This window comes from Ambystoma mexicanum, chromosome 6p, assembly GCF_040938575.1.
Source record: "Ambystoma mexicanum isolate Mex_15411 chromosome 6p, UKY_AmexF1_1, whole genome shotgun sequence".
Lineage (NCBI taxonomy): Eukaryota > Metazoa > Chordata > Amphibia > Caudata > Ambystomatidae > Ambystoma > Ambystoma mexicanum.
The window spans coordinates 554,237,825-554,258,481 of NC_090935.1; the positions used below are offsets into that span (position 1 = coordinate 554,237,825).

The 20,657-nt window shown below is 46.2% G+C and overlaps 1 protein-coding gene across 1 annotated transcript in view; it reads left to right on the forward strand.

Annotated features, from left to right (window-relative positions):
• The window catches only part of NLN (neurolysin), a 906,503-nt gene that overhangs the window by 816,674 nt on the left and 69,172 nt on the right, over positions 1–20,657 (forward strand). Inside the window, exon 12 of the mRNA XM_069627362.1 lies at positions 15,290–15,426. Coding sequence (XP_069483463.1) covers positions 15,290–15,426 — 137 coding nt within the window. The remainder of the gene's footprint in view (positions 1–15,289; positions 15,427–20,657) is intronic.

Genomic DNA, 20,657 nt, shown 5'->3' on the forward strand with positions numbered 1-20,657 from the left:
CTGTTAGGGAGAATTCTCTGTAAAGGCTAATTTCCCAAACCTAGTGAGTCCCCCAGCAGCTTTGCTGGATTTTTGGGGTTTATTTTTTTCTCCTGCTAAGAGTGAGACTCTTTTGCTCCCACTCTTAGACATGATTTGAGGTGTTCCTTTAACTTTCCATGTGTTGTATGGTCTATGGGGTCTTTTACTCCATAGGGTCTCATGTGTTTTTTTGATGTGGGTTATACAGCACCCTCCGTGCCGTAACCCAGGGGTGTCGTAGCGACCCCCCAACATAGACTCCATACCCTGGGACTGACTACTGTCTCCCAGGGCATGTAAAGTCACCATTGGCTTTGCTAGTCCCAAATTATGAACAGAAACCAGTACAAACCATCATATTGTGGACGTACTGGTCGGGGCAATTCGATTGCCCCGGGGTCTGTTGTTCGAGGGGGCACGTCTCTGTCCCCTCTGATCGAGTTTTGGCTGGTGGCAGTGGATACTACTTTTTATATTCGACCGCAAATATATCTCTATGGGATTTTCCCATTGTTCGAGGCTACCAACTTTACTTATTTAATTCTTATAGCCTCGCACAAAACGCCGGTTTATTTATTTAATATTAATTTGCCGGTTGGTATTTTTCGCCAGAACTCGATTCTAAAATGGCATTTGTGTTCTCTTCTGTGACTCCAAACCAAGTCGAGCCCTTTGTTCCACTTTTTGGCAGGCTTCTCCACAGAAGCCTCCAAAAGTGGTGCGACTCTGTCTGGGTACCACAGGAGGTGTGGGAGGGGGTTTAGGCACCCTGGACGGAGTTACCTTGGTAACTCAAGTCGCACTCTTGTGTGATTGGCCCAAGTGGTGAGCCGGCCGGCTCACCACTTAGCATGTTTGATTGACAGCTAGGCTGAGTGAATGGGGGTATGCTGCATAAAAGCAGGGCTTTGGGGACTGGAACTTCAGAAGTCGCCACAGGATCTAAGAATCCGAGCCGGCCTGCAACGACGACACCACCGGTGGAGCCCTGCTGAACCGTCTCACCACTTTTCCCAACGACAGAGGAGATCTCCAGCCTGGAGAGTCTTCTTCCTTCGACTGGTGGGGATAACCAGTCTACCTTCTTTTCGCCTTCCTGGAGCATCTCGTGGCCGCCTTGCCTGTGCCAAGCACCCCGGCAACCGGGATACCATGTTTTCACCATTACCGCGAACCGAAAGGGTAGTACCTTTGTACCGGAGAGCTCCGCGGCTGGTTTCTTCCCTGGCAGTGCAACAACCTTCCTTCTTCCTCCGACGAGATCTTCTCTTCCTCTGGACGACGCTGCGACTTTCACCCGCTGCCAGGAACAACTGCCCCCGCTGGAGGATCCTCTCCATTTAAGGTACCGTGTTCCGCCTGGCTTCCCTTGCAACCGTTTGAACGGGGTGTATTAAATCCTCGTCTCTCTAACCTGGGTTAGCCTGGGACACCTTAGCTAACTTTCCTGCACTGAACTAAACCTTTTTTCGAACTACCTCCACAAACTTTGAAGACTCTGTGTAACTGTCTGATCTTGGGCATCTTCCGCCTGGCTCCCTTGAAAGTGGGCCTGGCACCTAAACTTCCTTGCTCACCAGTAGACTGTGCCTTCCTAACTTGCTGTGGTTCTTTAAAAAGTGTTTAGTGTGTATCCTACCATAATTCTGCTTTTCCCTCCCTTTTTATTTAACTTGTTGGAGTGCCATCGAATGTTAAGCGCTCACCTATGTCTGGAAATAAGTGGTGTTAACTAAGACTTGTCCAACAAGTAATCAGGGATGTACATATGATAATAGTGATTGTGTTTTGAACTTATCTTACCAATTTAGTGCTAGTGTGTTTTATAAGTGTGTGTTAAATAAATAATTATATACTTTTACACCCAAGCTCTGGTCAGTGTTTGCTTGTACTACTGTATTTCTATACCTATTTGTATGCTCTGTATACTGCCTAACTCTTCTTGAGGGAAGACTGACTGCTCAGCCACAGCTACCAAGTGAATCAGTGTGTTACAGACTGCTACCAAATGGGTTTACTGCCAAACACCTGTAGTCTTAAATCTTTTGCAGTGGTCCCTAAGGGAACTGCACAGGTTTCTGCCTAACATGCACCAATAGGTTTCTTGTGGGGCCCTCTAGCCAGGGCCCTTGGCACAGAGACCCATTACCCCCACCTAGGAGATGTGATCACAAGCAAAACAAAGGAGGTGATGGCTGGAAGGTTTAGAATAAATCTGAACCTCTGGCATTGCTCTGCGCAACCCTCTAGATTATGGTTCTTTACTTGCCAAGCCATGACAAAAGGGGAAAGACGATATGCAAATCAATCCATGGTCCTCCCACTACCCTCAATTGATTTTTTCCTCCCTGGCCCTTACCCCTTATCACTGTTTGGTTCATGTGATGCATTTTCTTCTCCGAAGTGGACTTGATTGAAATGCGAGTGCTGAATTTCATAGGGTTTTGTTGTGTTAAATATGATCAGCTTAACTCTTTCTTAACAAATGGTTTTTCACTGAATTTCAAGGGTTTTGCTATACCTTAGTTTTGTCAGGGCCCACTAGCCATTGCCTTTTGCCGTGGCCACTGTACATGATGTTGTACCAATAGTGTTCTTTTGGACCCAGTAGTTGTGGCTTTCAGCCATGGTCTGGGGCCACAGCCGAACATGTTGCATACCCGAGGTCTCACTAGCTATGGCCTTCGGCCGCAGCCTCTGTACATGTTTTGGGCCCACTAGCCATGGCCACTGATCATGTCACACCATTAATGTGTTACCAAACACCCATTGCCCCATACCCATAGATGTAGACACTACAAATCTTAAAACTTTTTTTATAACTCCTTATTCTCGCAATAATTTCACAGTAATCATATACAATAACAGAAATTCCTGCAGTAGAGTGGTGGGACACTGGTTCCTGCAATAACGGGAAAGATTGCTCAGAATTAAAGTCTTCCACTGTTACGTTCACCTGGTATCCACGGCGACGCCACCCAGCCCTGGTTGGATGATGTGCACTCTCGAACCCTCTCCCGGTCCCTTGGTAAAGCCTCTGGTTAAAGATGGGTCTGCAATATAGGAGAGCTGGATTCAGTACCAAATTGTCTTTATGTTTTCCCACCTACCTTGGCCTCAACTCCTTCCTCCCCCTTGGGCCCTCTCCTCAGCTTAATATTGTATAAGGTGGATTCTCCGTCCTGCTCCTCATGGAAGGGCCCGTAGATGTGGGGGTGAGCAGCGACCAAGTTACTTCACTGGTGCAAGCCCCCCTGTGGGAATCCAGGCCTGCTGCGACTCCGTAGGTTTGCTGCTTTACAGTCTTTATATGCAGTTCTTATGTTCCCCTTAGTTTGAATAATAATCTCTTGCTTCTTTCCTTTTAGGTATGGAAAGGTATTTTGGTGTTGTCATGCAGTTTGAAGATGAGCATGGGCCGGTAGGCGAAAGCGCGGTGTGCGCAATGCTGTCTGGTGAGTAATTTGCGATGCGCGGCGCTGTTTCGCCTTTTATATTGCTAAACTGTGTCTTTTCTCTCCTTGCAGGTTGCGATGTTCCTCGCCGAGCGTCGTAATGTTCCAGCAATGATACTGACCAGGAGATGACTACCCAGGTAAGAATTGTGTGGCTTTCTTCATTCGGGGGGAAACGTGAGTAAACGCTTAGTAATGCTGTCTTTCTTTCTCCTCTTTCCAGGTTATGGTATTCCAGGATGCATGCGGTGCCGGATGATGGAGTTCGTACCTTCAGGTGAGTGGAACTGAAGTCGGCGATGGATTGAAGACAGGATACTGTTCCAGGTAAGTTTCGTAGTGTTCTTTCTCTATCTGCAGGTCCTTGGTTTCAGGTAAACTGGCCTCAAAGCACTGGACATAGTGAGCGTTACTCTGCCCACGGCAGAATAACGCAAAGCATGTTCTGCTGTTTGGGTGCAGTTTAAATAGTCTCAGGTAAAGTAGTCCAGGTAAAATAGTCCCAGCCCTGCCACACCCAAAGTAGTCCAGGTAAAGTAGTCCTAGGCCTGCAACACCTAAAAGACTAGACCGCATAGCTCAGTTCCGTGTATAACTGAGCTATGTGTGTGCCTCCATGTTGGCTGAACCCCCCCCCAAGTTAAATAATCCCAAGTAAATAGTCCCATTCTAATGTTGGTCTTCATGATGGTTATGAGCCTGGCACCAAAGGCGCCAGGACTGACTCCAAGAGAGTCTTGGATGAGGTTTTAAGGCCTTTGACCTGGCCCTAACTGGAAGGCTGACTTGCCAGTGAGTGCCAGGGGCAAGGGTCATGACATCCACATGCTCACAGACACTCAACATATGCCCCCCTTCTTTTTTCCAGTCCCCTCACTCCACTCAACTGCTTTTTCCCTCCCTAACCCTCTCCCATTACCCCCTATCACTCTGCCCTTCAAACCCCAAGGAAGGCACCCAAGAAAAAAGAGAGTCCAAAAAAGAGTCATCAGCAATTCCCGCCTCCCTTTCCATGGCCCTTCTCAGGTTGTGCGAATCGTTCGGGCTAGAGTTCTATTGTCCAAATCATTGGGAGGTGCGTATGTGCAACACGTACTCCAGATCTTCTGGCAAACCCCGCCCTCCATAGCTGTTAGGAGTTCGAGGATATACCAGTTCTGCGATGCTGGAAGCCCCAACGCCCCGAGTTCTTCTTAAATTGCACTAAATGCTGATTCAGAGGAATTCATAAATAATAATTCATAGCGAACAATTTGTAACCACTTCGAGTTGGCCACAGTCTGTACACCAGGGGCCAAAAGGGAAGTAAAAAACATCTCTGTCCGGCGAAATAGTCGAAATAGTTCGGGAATGTTCATAAGAGCCTCAATGGATGCTGATGAGATGTAGTTTGATCTTCTCAATCGTTTCAAGGAGTCTGTTTCTACGAAGGTCTGTAAAGTTCCTGAATTGTCCATGTCTGATGACACGAGGGATGCAAGGGGCAGAGTGTAACGCTTACCTTGTCTCTGCAGGAGCGTCAATGGCCTGAAAACTCTGGGCTGCTGATAATGGATAAAAGTGTCCCCCCTGTATAAATTAGAGAATAAAGAAAATAGGAATGATTTTAATGTGGAATCAAAACTCTAAGGGGGGGCTCCCATTCACCCTGTTGTGAGCTCTTACAATTAATTTTGGGTGCCCGCCTCCCTTCTCACGTGTGATTGGGTTTTGGGGAGCTCTCCGTCCTGCTATCTTGCAGGGGTGCGTTGGTATTGGGGTAAGACTGTTCCAGAATGAAGATTGCTGAGGAACTTCTGAAGTAGTAAGTATCTTGCAAATTCTGAGCTTGCTGTAATCTTGTTTTGAGTGGTAGTCTCTAGGGACAAAAATGTCTGAGGGACGGGTTTTCTTGTAAAATGTCTAATCTGTCTCCGTCTCTTATTTGCAGGTTTAAAGAGAGAATTACTTCACACGTGAAGATTCACAGGCGTTTAGAAAGAAACACCACAAAGTCTAGTAGTCCTGAGGTAAGGTGGCGTGCGTAGTGAGGGAAAGTGCGCAATGATTTTGGACTTCGTGGCCTGCTGTGTGTTCAGGTGTCGGTGGTCTCAGAAACTGCGTTCTTCAGAAATGCGGTAAGTAAGCACGTAATTTGTTTTCTGCGCGCGTTCTGTGATTAATGTCTCTTTTGACCAAAATGCCTTGTATTGCAGGTTAACGGAATGGTCAGAGGCAGTGCTTAATTTGTGCCGGTGTTTGATGACGGCTTGCTGAGCAGCGGTGCACGGGGCTAGAGGCATTCATCAAAGAAAGTTAACAATTAAGTGTTAACTTTCTGTGATGAATGCATATTAGCCGAGGCTCTGCTGGCAGTGCTCCAGCCACTGCCGGCGTGGCGCCAGTCAGGAGGCAGAAGCCCAGCTCTGAGCCGCGCTCTCAAAAACAAATTGTTGTGGGTGGGTCATGTTGCTCTGGGGGGCGGGCTCCCTATGCACAATCACGTAGTCCCTCTGTGAAATCACCTTTGGCGCTGTATATCCCGCTCACGGGGAAGAAGCAGGCAGGGTGCGTAGCAAGAGGGAGTGGGGGCTCTTATATCTTAAACCTGGAATCCGAGAATAGCAGGCTGGTCTCTTGCGTGGGGCTCAGAGCCTCAGACACTCCCTCCCCTCTGGCTGATGGCTCAGAGCCTTGGCTGAGGGCCAGAGCGCGTGCAGCTCACAGAATGTCTGCACAGGCTTAGGCCAAAAGGAGGGTTTGTTAAACGGGAAATCATATTGCGCCTCCTTTGTCGTATATATATTGGCCTAAGCCCAGTCGCTCTGCAAAGAAAACCGCGTTGCAAAGTTCCGATTTTAGATCGACTTCGCTGCCATTTAAGGTTCATCCGCCATTTTGATTTCTGTTCAAATGTAACTCTGTGTTCTAAAATGGTGGGCAATGTTTCAACTTGTAACCGAGCCTTCCTGAACCTTGCACCGTAGTTAATGTTTAGCCTGTCTGTTGGCCGGATGTTTAGGCTGAGTAAAGAGACCTTGTCCCATGGCTGACTTGTGGTCTTAGGGCTGCCTGCACCAATAAGTCTGATCCGCGAACATATAATGAAACAATGTAATACAAATGTCGAACGTGGACACTGGCTGAACTGCATTGTGAGGGACATGTGCTAAGGCTTATTGTTAAATCCAAGAATGCGTGCAGGTTGTGCGCGTAGTACACAGGCACAGCACTGACATTGGTGGTCGTGTTCCCTCGCCTGACCCGTGTGTGTTCAGTGGGGAGGTGTGTCTTTGAACACTCCTCAGCTTCCGGGGGTGTTGGCAGACAGCGTAAAAAGCCTCTGCTCCCTGGCTCTTAGGTGAACGTGGTCCAGTCACAGACACGCGCGGGACAGTTTCGAGCCCTAGATTTGCGCGGCTGCTCCGGTGCCACCTGGCTGCTGCGGAATCGCCTGACTGCTCCGAGGATTTGCCGACGGCTTATGGGATTGTCCTAATTAATGCACCAGGATTTTCTGGCAATGTTCATGCCATCAGAGTGCTTCCCTCCTCCGGTGTTTGCCTCGCCAGATCCCGCATCTGACACATGAAGCCAGCCAGCTATCGGAGGTGGAGCTGAGGCAGAGTGAGAGGAGCGGCGACCGGGGGAAGAAGAGAGTGCTGAGAATGTGAGGTAGGAGCTAGAGTTCGACTATGAGCAGTTTGTGACACCATCGCTGCGTTACATACCAGCATTGTCCCGTATTATGTCCAGCATCATATCCAATTCATGTAAACCTTACTTGCTAGCAGTGATATTCTAGGCCGGCGCTGCGCCCTGTGTATGTGAACAACACGTGTTAACTTAACATTATATCACAGGCCAGTACTGCACCCCGTGCATGTTAACAGCATATGTTATACAGGCCAATACTGCACCCTGTGTATGTGAACAACATGTGTTAACATTATATCACAGGCCAGTACTGCACCCCATGCATGTTAACAGCATGTGTTAATAATGCATGGGCTTTGTGCTAACATGAATAATCAGGCAGATACGCTCATATGAATAGCCCTGACCTAATGTTGACAGCAGGGACTGGTGTCATGTCTGTGTTGGGTAATATGAACACTGGGCACTAAACACAGCATATGTTCCATTGCCGGAAGAAATGCAGCTTTAGTTAAACTTTAGTTAAACTTGCCAATTGTCCTGTTGTGACCCTCCAGGCCAGCTGGGGTTATTGCCATAACTCTTTGGTGAGAAACCTCCTGTTGGTGTTTCTGATGTCTTTTTGGTATTCTGGTATGTTAACTGACCATTTACTGAACGTCGCACTGGGCAGTATATTCCGATTGTGCAACTCCGCCAGCCCCCCTCAGGAAACCTTCTGCAAACGCCTGCTCTCGGATGAATTAATGCATCTCCTTTCATTACATTATTGTAAATGAGACTTTCGAAACTTGGGGAAGCGGCTGTGTAGTGGCTGTAAAAAACATGCATTTTACACTTATGCTGACGGTATCGGTTAGTGCACATAGACATAGCAAAGATTTGTCTCCATATTTATTTGCAAAGATTGTTGCTTTGGAAAACAATTTCACTAACTTTACTTCCGTGTGTAAAATAGGTAAATCCTTCTAATTCTATTATAGTGTGATTTTCTTTACATTACCTTTGTATATGATTTCAAATATACCTTAACTCAATGAGGGGACACTCTGTACTCTTCCTTGGATACCAGCGAGTTGGTAACTATAATAGTACTGTCAGCTATGTTTTACATATTCCATAGTTCCCCTGTCAACACAGCAAGCCTCGATCACCTCTGGAATTTGATTGCAATTTGCACAATTGGTGAGCAGTAGATAGTGTGTTTTATGAGCCATCCAGGGTTGGTTCATGGAAAGAGGCAGGCAGACTGGAGAGCTGGCACAGCTGGAGATGGGCTAGTCGGAGAGATGGCCAAGATGGTGGGGGGAGGTGTCTGACCAGGATCACAAAGATTGGCTCAAATAGTTGGAGTTCAAGGACTACACTGTACAGTAATAATGTCTTATCGAGTTTACTTACAAAAAACACAAATTGCATAATAAAGCCACATGACAGCATGTAAATGGGTATAGCAACATGTTAAGCCAAAATAATATGATTGTGGCTTTAATTGTGAACTATAACTCCCAGAATGCAAGAAAATTCAAAACTGAAAAATCTAGTTAACCCCACGGTACTTTCAGTGATTTAAGACATGAAATACAAGAAGTTGTGTAATAAATAAAGATAGATATGTGTGCTCTGTCCCACTATCCCATGCCAGCAGTTGCTGCAGCGCCAAACATGTGACATGGATCTAGCACTGAGCTGGGCCGCTGGTGCTGTGGTGCCGCCGGGGCCGGCATTAGTGAGCCAAGAATATTTGGGACCTGGCACTTATATTTTTACAAATTAAGCAATGCGTATGTTACAATTATAGCTGTTGTTGAAGTGGGTGCACTTTGCTATTGGGACAGCCGAGGGCAACCTATTACTGATAAATTGAATCAGCTGACTACAGAAACATACCTAAGCGTTTTATGATATATATATATATATATATATATATATATATATATATATATATATATATATATATATATATATATATATATATATATATATATATATATAGATAGATTGTGGGGAAAAAGTGTAGTAGACTATTGTGATGCTGGAAATGCATTAGAGGGACAGGGCCTCCATATCCTTGTCCTTTATTGCTTTATCATGTATGTTCTGTCTTGCTTTTCGCACAGGAGTTCATGTGGAACTCCTGGCGCTGCGGCTCTTCTTCTTTTTGGTTTGGTGAACAGACCCTTGGGATACCCTTACGGCACCCATGGATGGGAGTACGACTCTGTACTCCTAGTATATGTTTTTTGGCACCTGTGTATGGCCCACAGAGCAGGGTATGGGCAGGTGGCCGCTCAATACTGAATTTTACAGGTGCTCTGAGTATCCTCCATTTTGGGGATACCCAGGCCCTGTCATTGTAATCAGTTGATTCATAATAGGAAACAAGATGGCCCCTGTGGCCTCTTGCTTTCTATCTCCTGTTACCTTATTTTCCCGAAGTCCCGGGAAGCCCTGACTCTGTCCCTTCCACCTGACTGGCTGTTGGGTGGACGTTCCATATATGGTAGTGTGAGGAAGTCCAGGCCAGACTGGCTGGAGCCTTCCCAATGACTGTATGTTGTGCGTACGCCCATCAGGTGGGACCTGGGTGAATGGAGTGTGTGACAAATACGCATTTCATGTTATGGGTGTCTAGTATCTGGTGTTTAACACAATGACTGAAACAGCCCTGCCCGAAACTGGTATGAATGCAGTGTGGAGTGCTGAATGGCAGAGTGCTTGTCCGAATCCACATTCCGTGTTGTGAGTGTCTGGATGCAGAAGAATGGCCTGAATGCACTGTGAGCCTGATTGGCTGCCTAACTGCCTGAATGCCCTTCTGAATGATTGGTTGCCTGAGTGTAACCCAGCAGAGTGAATGGGAGATCAACAGTATATCTGGAGACCTCTCACTGATGGAAATTGTTCAGAAGCTGAAGTTGATATTTGATGCTTAACCTTGAATCCCGCTGGAAGAAGAAGAATTGCTGCTGCTGTCCTTCGCTAATCTGAAAGCTGCGTGACTGTCAAGGAACTCATCCAAGAGAGGACATGTGTAGGAAACCTCTTCCCGAGCTACGAGGGACCATCGTGCACCAGCTGATCTTTTCCAAAGCTCCCTGGATGTCAGATCCTCGAAAGGCTGCCGAACGGATAAGGGAGCCTCAGCGGAATCACGAAGTGAAGCGCCCGGATATTGAAGTCCATCACCGTTGACACCGCCGTCGCCGACCGGAGCCGCAGTGATCCTTTACCTAAGAACATTGAAATAAGGACTCCCTTGCTCATCATCGTCGACCGCTTTTGTCCTGCCGGAGAAATTCAAGGCCGCTGACGACCGAGGAGAATCGGCCAGTGGGTTTTCTGCCAGCTGAAGACCGCAGAGACGCTGACGTCCCGATGCCCTTGCTGGGCCAAAGTTCTTCATTAACTCTGCAGCAACAAACTCTTGTCATCGAGATGCACCGCACGCCTAAGCTTGCAGGATGTTTTCGACCGATCGTCAACAAGCACCACAAGAACCGAAGCTGCTGCCGCAATGACAGTGTTCACCCTTTCCTTCATCGAATCCCGACGACCCGTGGCTCCTGCCTTAAAGGGAGTGCATGTAAGGGAGAATTCTCATTTATGGCTAATTTCACTTACCTAGTGAGTCCCTCAGCAGCTTTGCTGGATTTCTGGGGTTTATTTTTTCCACCTGGTAAGAGTGTGAGCCTTTTTTTCCCACTCTTACAGTGTATTTTTGTGTATGTTGTACTTTTTGTGCTCATGGGCTATGGAGTGTCACCAATTCCCTAGGCATCATCTTTTTACTTGTGTGTCACTCAGCACCTTTAGTGCAGTGACACAGGGATGTCTTTTAGACTTCCCTTGTGAACTCCATTTCTGGGGATGACTACTGTCCCACAGAAACCTGTAAAGTCACCATTGGCTTTACTAGTCCTTTCTAAGTACTGTTCAAGTACAAACCATCTTACCATGGAGTATTGGAGGGGAATATCTTTCCCCTGTCCTTCTGTAACTCAAGGGGCACTTTGTGTCCCCCTTCCGAACTCGACATGACTGGTGGCAGTGGTAACTATCATTTTTACACGGATTCCCGTGTTAGTGTTCTGGCTGTGGTGACAGACGTGAACATAAAACCCGCTAGCCCATATAATTTTTATTTTGGGTCCTAGCGTGGTTTTTCGCCATTTCGTGTTGGAAAGGTCTTTCTTTTTGTTTGCTTTTCGCGCCAAACCAAGTTTGGTTTCCTTGTTCGCCGTCCTTTGGCAGGCTTCTGCGAAGAAACCCTCCTTTGGCGTCTGGGTGTCTAGGTGGGCTGAATGTGATGGAGGGGTTTAGTAACCCCCTGCACAGGGTCTCCTTGGAGACCCAAGTCACACTTTGTGTCCATTGGCTGCGGTGGTTGTCCGGGCTGGACAACCCCCTGCTGTGTGATTGACAGCCAGGCTGTGTGAATGGGGGAGTTTGGCATAAAAGGCAGGACTCTTGGGCTGGAAGTCAGAGTCGCTACTGGAACTACAAGAACCAAAGAGAAGTGGAGAAGAAGACAGCTGCTGCAACTCCTGGATCCCGGTGAAGCCCTGCTGCAGACCTGAGCTATCTACCCTTCACCGACATAAAATATCCAGTCCGGAGTCTTCTTCCCTTGAGCCTGGTGGGATCAACCAGCTCACCTTCTACAGCCAAAGAATCCTCTGCTGGGTCGAAATCGCTGCTTTTAAGGAGCGCACCTTTTATTCATCGTTGCTTTGCTGCTGCTGGCTTCATCCCTGGGTAGTGCAGATCACTCCAGATGTCCTCCTTCTTTTCCCCACGACTGAAGCTTCAGGAACCGCGAGTCTGCAGGAACTACCAGGAACAACTGCCTTAGTACCAGCTTTCTTCATCCGAATAAGGTACTGTGTCCATTTGGTCGTTCTCTCCGTCCGACCTTGAGGAATCGGTGTGAACCCTTTTCCTTTCCGAAGGCTTGTCCTTTCTTTCTTCCGTCTTATAACTTTTGCCTCCCTTTGACAATATCCAGTACTCCTGACAACGCTAATCTTGAACTGTTCTCACCGTGTGATCCTCGACAACAGAGCCCTGCTCCATTTGAGACTGGCGCAGGCCTATTGACTTTTATCTGCCTCTTAGAACACATCCTCTGATTCTATTGCCTGGACAAAAGTATTGCCTATGATTTTTATCCATTATGCCTTTGTTTTAATTCTTTGTGCTAAGTGTGTTTGACTACGGTTACATTTCTTCCCGCGGGTACGCTTTTCTTTCGTAAGACCGAACTGTCATTACTGTCAAAAAGTGATTGCGTAAGAACCCCCGGTAACGCATTTGTTTCGAAACACCGGTCTGTCAAATCCTAATGTACTTACATTTAATTGACCTGAACAAGAGGAATTGGTTGTGTGTAGTATATTTAGAGTGTGGTCTTATTTAATAAAAGTGAAGTGTTTTGTGAACAGATGGTTTAAAAATAAATGTACTTATATTTTTTTAACCAGAAACCTTGAGTCGGTGTTTGCTTGAGTCACAGTAATTGTAGTTCTTTGTGTAATCGCTGTTACTGCTCATTTGCTCTTGAGATAAGTCTGGTTGCTCAGCCATCGCTACGACTTTACTGTGTAGTACAGGCTTGTACCAAAGGTGAAATTGTACTATCACTTGTAGTCTTAATTGTATGTAGTGGTCCCTTAGGGTACTACATATGATTCTGCCTAACAGTGCACTGAAGAAGGGCCTGTCGACGACTCATCGAAGAACTCTACGAAACCAGGTACTTTGGGGTCGTGGAACCTTTTAGAAGGAATCGAGACTATAGTGAGCATACTTGGACTGGGCTTGTCAAATATGCTTTATTTAGAGGTTGCCCAGGTGGGGGGAACCTCGCACAGAACTGTCTCTAGGTAGACGGCGGACTGTTCTACCATTGCTTGATTTAACTTGCTTTCTTCCTGTGTCTATCGTTGATTCATCTTATAAACTGATTCGTATGCCATTTGAAGTGTTAGCAGTTGATGCATGTCAAAGCAATCGATAGTTAAGAGTGGTACCACGCAGACCTGTATATATTTGCCATTATAGTATTGCCAGAGTCCAAAGTGTGTTATTGTGATTGTGTATATAACCTTGAACCGTATTTATATAAAGGAAGTGTTTTCACTAACATAGTGTGTGGACATTCCTTTGTGGGTGCTTGGGGACTACACTGTACTTATGAACCAGCCCGTATCACCTCCTGAGAGCTAAGCCTTGGTTGCTCGACCACAATACCAATATAGAGATCCTTGGCTGGGGTGCTCTGTGCCTCTCCTCTGCCCTATAGCGAGCAGGAGTCCAGATACCCCCCTGCGGTGCTTTACAACTAAAAGTTGTAAAGGTGATTTTGTCTGTGTTTAATACTGTTTTCCCCACTATGGGCCTCATTACACGGTAGGCGGTAAGGGTTTACCGGTACCGGTAAGGGCACCGGTACCGGTAAACCCTTACCGCCTTACTACGAGTTCCCTTTGCGGGACCCGACCTTAACGGCTGGTTTTACCAGCCGTTAAAGTAGGGTGCTGCAAAGGGACCTTGGTGCTAATTGCGGTACCGCAATTTGCGGTACCGTAATTAGTGCCTTCCCCATTCCCATTATGCCGTATGGGGGCAAAAATGGGAATGGGGAAGTGCCTTGGTGAATGGGGAATTACCGCCCCCGCTCACCTTGGAGTAGGGCGGTAATTCCGCCATCCACCAAGGCGGACACGGTAAAATACCGGCGGCAACCATGGCGCTAATAGCGCCATGGTTACCGCCTACCGTGTAATGAGGCCCGATATCTTGGAAATGATAAAAATTGCATTGAGGGAACCGATTTGCACAGGATTAACCAGCTGCCGGTCCTTGCTATTATTGGGCCACGGCTGAAGGTGCCGCTTGAGTCCAGGCGTTGTCGCATTTGTCAGACTATAGGTGTTTTGGAATCCACCAGACATGTACTAACCCTTTGCCCTAAACTGGGTCCCACATATATGTGTGCATTTGAGAAATGGGCTCACAATTATGAGGCAATAACTGAGGAAGCCTTCTGGGATAGATGCCTTAATTCCGATTCTCTGGGCTTTCAGCTTGCTCTTTTTATGGTATGGACTCATGTTAAAACTCTGCTCCCGGCATAATCCTGTTTGAAAGCCTGCGGATATTGCCTGCTGGGGCTCCCCCAGCAGCCCTCCTGAGAAGGTTATACATATACACCTATACTTGGTATATGTACTGGTCTAATACTCCCTATATTGATACTGTGGTATTGTGATATTGTCTTGTCTTATTGTTTCTGTGTCATATTTGATCAATTACTGATAGATTTATATCTACCCTCATTTATTACTATTATTATTATTGCTCTTATCGAATCATTGAATTGTTTAATTGTATTCCCGATATACCCTATTTGTCTTACTTTGTTTTACGTTTTTCTATCTAATCATGTTTTTGTATGCTTTGAAATATATATGTTGTGTGAAATCCTAATTTAGCATTGGATAACAATAAAGTATTTATTATTATGCAATTGACACTTTCTTGAAAATTAGATCCTTAAGATCATGCATGCTAACTAGATTGTGGAAGACTCTATTCAAATTGAAAGAGAGGAGATCCTAGTGGTAAAAGAATGGGTATCACTGTAAAGGTATTTTATATAGATTTTATTGTTAACATTTTCAAAAGTAATGACTTGCCAACGTGAGGAGTAAAAGAGAGCCTCAAACCATGTTCTTGAGTTTGGGTACTACCATGTATTGTTTCCTAGACTTTTTTTCAGAAATGGTGGCTTTTCTTGTAAAGGCAGGAACTCTGTGTGGTCTTGGTCTTTTAATCTTCAATGAGAGATTGTTACTTATGTTCCTTATTCCTTGAGCTGTGCAAAGGATACATTAATGCAGAGTAAGAAGCCCCTCAAATGCCTTTCTCTTTTGTGACAGTGTGTAAAAAGGGGCCAACACAGAAAACTATATACAGTTAATTTTCTAGATGTTTCTAAATGTGTTTTTTATTTTCGTTTTGTATAAACATTTAAACTTAGGTTAGTAACGCAGTTAAGGCCATAAAAAGTTACCATGTTAGTTTGCTGAATTAACTGTTTGTTCCTGAAGCGCCCTTTAAATTGTACTGTTCTTTATCCATCCAACTTAATCATTGATTCTTTGCTTTACTAGGTACAAACATGACTGCCTCTTTTGGGCATTTGGCTGGAGGGTACGATGGGCAGTACTATGGCTACCTGTGGAGTGAGGTCTTCTCCATGGACATCTTTCATAGCTGTTTTAAAGATGGAAGAATAATGGATCCAGAGGTGGGTTAAATGGATAGTTTTCATCAGCAAATAGTTGAAATCAAGGTAGAGTTGGAAAGAAAATGTATTTTCTTTTGCCTCCGTAGACTGTCAAATGCTTTTTTACTCTGTGATATAAAGCCTACTCTGCGTAATATGGGCTAAATGGCTTTGATAATCATAGTGCTGCCATTTCAGAGCTCGTCTACCTTTCCTCCTTGACCTGACCCAGGCAAACATTGAGTGGCAGGGAGGTGAACTTTTTTTTAACACTTACAACGCATTGAGTTTAACTGCCTAATATTGAGTCTTTAACGGCAAACAGTTTGACAATAGTAGAGGTGGGACAGAGTAGATATCATATCAGGGTAGATATCACTATGATACAACTTGCCAGGGGGAGGAGTACTGGCCCACTCTGACTCAGTCCTCTGTAAGGAACTCATGGTGGCATCAGTAAATACAGACGCAAGTGATCACAGTTCAAGGGTGTTTATTAAACTGAATAGGTAGGTTGGAAAAATGCCTAATCTAAACCTATATCTTCTAAAATGGGAGCAAGCTATGACCATCAAATAACTATACTAAAAAAAAATTGCCAATCCTTACAACTAAATACAAAAAGAGTGTGAGATAGGGTTCACAAGAAAGAAAGTAGTGTTCACAAATGATAAGTCCGGATGTGGTAGCCGGGGGTCTCCCTTTTCCACGTTTTGAGCACGGGACAAAGCGAGACTCTGTAGCACAGCACACGCTCAAGCTTTCCCAGCATGAGACCACACATGTTCCATTCTCAGATATCAGGACCTTTGGTGGGTAAGTCTCTTTTCTACAAAAAGTCTCTTGCCTCTGTACGGAACTCATGGCGGCAACAGTAAAGACAGACACAAATGATCACAGTTCAAGGGTGTTTATAGAACTATAAATGCAGAGTCAAATGAAAAATAAGTCAGTCCTAGTGGCGTTGTGTCAAAATAAAAGGGCCTATACTAAGAAAAACCTATTGCCAAATCCTTACGACTAATCACAGAAACAGTGTGGGATAGGGTATCAAAACAAAGGAAACAGTGTTAAAATACTAAGTCAAGATGTGATTGCCTTGAGGTCTCCCTTTCCCACGTTTCTAGCACAGGACAAGGTGCAACTTTGGAGCACAGCACACGCTTGAGCCTTCCCAGCACAAGCTAACAGTTCTGTATCAGTTATCAGGTTCTTGGATGGTTAAAGTCTCTTTTCAATAAAAGTCTCTCCCCTTCGAAGCCTGATACTCTCAACAAACAAACTCAAAAGTTCTGTTGTACGAACACTTTAGGTGATGGCTTCACCTCTGGGTCCCTCTCTTCTGGCCCCAGACCCCTCAGAAACTGTATTCAACAAATTCACAAGACAGTTTCATTCTCAGTGAACTTTGGGTGATAGCCTTCCACCACTGGATCTCCTTCGGCCGGGCTCGAATCCCAAATGATAAGAGCGACACTTCCCTTCCCCTTGTCTTGCAATACTACTTGCTTTCAAAAATCGTAATGTCCTTTTAAACAGGTTTTCAGGCTTTGCCGTTCGTTGTCGGTTTCCCTCTGCCGGGTTCACTTTCGCCGACTTTTCCGATATACAGTTCATGTACAAATTTTCACCATTCGGGATTCACTTCCCTTAGCTTTTGCAATCATCTGCTGGTCAAAGACTTTCAACGGTACAGAGTTTTTTACAAGACCCCTGTATGACCACTTTGACCTTTCTTCGCCTCTTCCGGAGGACCTCTGGTTACAGTAGTTTCTACCTTCGAGTAATCACCCAGAGTTTCCTGCTTGAGCACCCACGTGGTGTCCTACTCCTATGTTGATGGTTTTCCCCTTCTTTGATCAATGTATCATTAAGCCTTTAAAGTTCAAGTTAGCCTTTGGCTACTTTTCGTTCAACACAGTTCGGTTTTTTATCGATTTTACCCTCGAATCACCAGCTGTGATGAACCGCCTGCCTTTCTTTATCATGGAGTCAAGGTTGGTACCGCTGAGACCAGCGTCCTTCCCCAGCTTGATTATCAGCGGGGGAGAGTCTTGTACTATGGACATCTGCTGCAACACACGCTGGCTATTGTTTGCGGTCTTATACTTTCTGTGGAGGTTTCACGAGCCTTGGTTGGAAAGGGCAAGGTTGCTTCTCTTATTGTCACCCTCTCTTTCTGTCGTCTTTCTCCTCCTTTTGAACTGCCGTGCTGAGCCAGCCCTCACGTTGTGCGGTCTGCGTTGCTCGTCCTGTGCTCTTGTGCTCCACCTTTTATCCCTGTGGGGAAGGGAAGGGCCATCAGGTGTGTGTGATTCTGGTCAATTGCCTGACCCTGGTATTGGGACACGTAAGGTAAACGGCCCTGGTGTTAGTCCGTTGTCTTTCGTGTTGTGTGAAATTGTTCGTGTGGAAAAGGGGGGACAGAGTTTTGGAATATCCTACATGATAGGCTGGGGATAAGGTATTGAAAGAAGAAGGGGGATACCATGTCTTACCCGTCGGTGTCCCACTCCCAATCCGCAAGGACCCCCCATACAGGTGATCCTCCCTCACTGGTCCACCCTCAGGAACTGTATCAAATAGCGATGGTCGTGTCCTGGCCAACTGGATGACAGATCCCCGGGGACTAGTTAGTAAGACACCTTCAGGTTTATCACACCTCCGAGGACCTGATGTGTTCAAAATAACAAACAAAAAGGTCCTTTCCGTATGCAGATTGGATGATGACTTCTCACCCCTGGATCCCACTCTTCCTGTCTCAGATCCACAAAAAGTTCCTAGCCATATCAGGACCTTCAGTGGTTAAGTCTCTTGCTTCCAAGGGCCTGATATGTTCAAAATAACAAACAAAAGTTCCTTTCTGATTACAGTTAGGGTGATGATTCTTCGTCCCTGGGTACCCCTCTTCTGGGCGCAAAAAGGGGATCAACCTCTCGAATATCAGCCTCCCTCCATCGGGTTCACTCTGGCTTGTATACAAAAGTCTTAATGTCTATATAGACAATCCACTGTGGACATCCCCCTGACGGGTTCACTTTTGTCAACACAATGTTCATTGGGGCATCATGCATCACCCCTGTTTGCAGTCAACCCTCCGTCGGGGCCACGTTAGCCAGCCCCGTAGTTCCTTCTACTTCCTTCGACTTTCCCTTAGTTTCTCGAATAGTTTGTCGGTCAAAGACTTTCGACTGTGCAGGGGATTTTGCTAGACCCCTGTATGACCACTTTGACCTTTTTCTGTCAGCTCTCCTAGGGCCTTCTGATATCAGTAGTTTCAACAAAAAGGGGATCAACCAGAGTCTCTTGAGTGAATACCCACGTGGTGCCGGACCCCTTTGCAGCTGGCTTTCCCCTAGTATCTTAACAGTTCTTTGAAATTTCCTCAATTTGTCATTTGCTACTTTCGTTCAACACAGTTCGGTTTCTTATCGGTTCTCGCCTCGACTCACCGACTGTGATTAACTGTTTGGCTTCTATTGTCTCTGGAGTCAAGGACGGCACCACGGTAGCAAGCGTCTCTCCCTATGCTGATGATCTGTGTAGGAGGGCTTTGTGTACCGTTGACATCTGCTGCAACACACGCTGGCTATTGTTCTCGGTCTTAGGATTCCTTCCACAGAGGCTTCGCAGGCCGGAAAGGGCAGGGTCGCTTCTCTCCTTGTCGCCCCTTCGGTTCTCGCCACCTTGCTGCTCCTCATGAACTGCCACCCTGGGATAGCTGTCTATCCTTGTTTCCCTTGCTCGATGTGTGCTCTTGTGCTCCACCTTTTATCCCTGTGGGGAAAGGAAAGGGCCGTCAGGTGTGTGTGATTCTGGTCAATTGCCTGACTTTTCCTGACCCTTGTGTTGGGACATGTCAGGTAAACGGCTCTGGTGTTAGTCCATTGTCTTACGTAATGTGCAAAAGGGTTTGTGTCGGAAAAGGGGGATTTGGGGTAGAGTTTCTGAGTATCCTACGTGGTAGAATGGGGAAAAGGTGTTGGAAGAAGGGGATACCGCGGCCCACCCGTCGATGTCCCACTTCTTTTGCCCGAGGACCCATCATCCACATGATCCTCCTGCACTGGTCCACCCCAGGAACTGTATCCAATAGCAATGGCCGTGTCCTGGCTTCCTGGATGAAAGATCTGAGGGGACTAGTAAGTGAGACACCTTCAGGTTTCTCACACCTCCAAGTCAGAAATTACTGAAACAAACTCAGGATTCCACCTTCAGCACCTCCCATAGCAGCCTTGCAAATCCACTGGTTGTTCTGTTATCAAAGCCGGCAGATGGGTCCAGTTGCAGCATTTCCTTTGTCCAATTGTAGTCCTGGCTTTTCTGGCTCGGGTAAGGGCACACTTTTGTTTTCCCCGGCCATCAACTGATGTCAGTGGAAATATCCGTAAGCCCCACACCAACTGGACAAGGACTGCTACGCAACCTGCAAAATAAAGATGTTAGATCACACAAGAAATGGGCTACGCCCTGAGCTCTTGCCTTACATCAACACATTGACAGAGACACCACGTTGAATCCCAACTAGGACACTTTTCTATTTTTAAACAAGACACGCTAAGTACACAACCCTCAAAATGCTCTCCTACTTATGCTCCTATACCTTTCTTCCCCTGGTGTGATCACCTCCTGATGGTTATGCCCCGTCATGCCACCTTCCCCGAGAGGGGTCAAAGGTATACCCTCTGGGTGGGACTGATTGACTCGCCACCTGCCGTAGAGGCAGGCTGAGAAATGGCCCCAGTGGGTGGTTCGATCCCTTAGTCGGCCTTGACCCCGGGTTGCCACTTCTCCTTCCTATCACACTCCAAGGTATCCCTACACCTTACGCACCTTTCAAAAAATAAGATACATAAATAACCTTATGCAACCACATATCACCTAAATAATTAAAAACCTAAACAATCCTCCAAAAATACATTCACATATATGTACATGACATAACTGAACACCAATTAATATTTATATACACTATGAAAGCTAATTACTGCACATTAATAATAAACAGAACCATGCCAAAATATACACATTTGACTTTTATAAAACAGTGGCTTGGGTGGGACTGCAGCAGTCAGCCTCAACCTTCTATTACCTGTCTGGTGTTATCATTATTGGGGTGGACGGGGTCTGTCCCAGGCCGTTGAATGGGGCAGACCCACCCCAGGCACTCTTCTTGCTCCCGCACACATTACCTGGAGCTTGGTTTGCCCCCTTTCTCCTCCACGCATGTGTGACGCAAAGAGGGCAGGCGC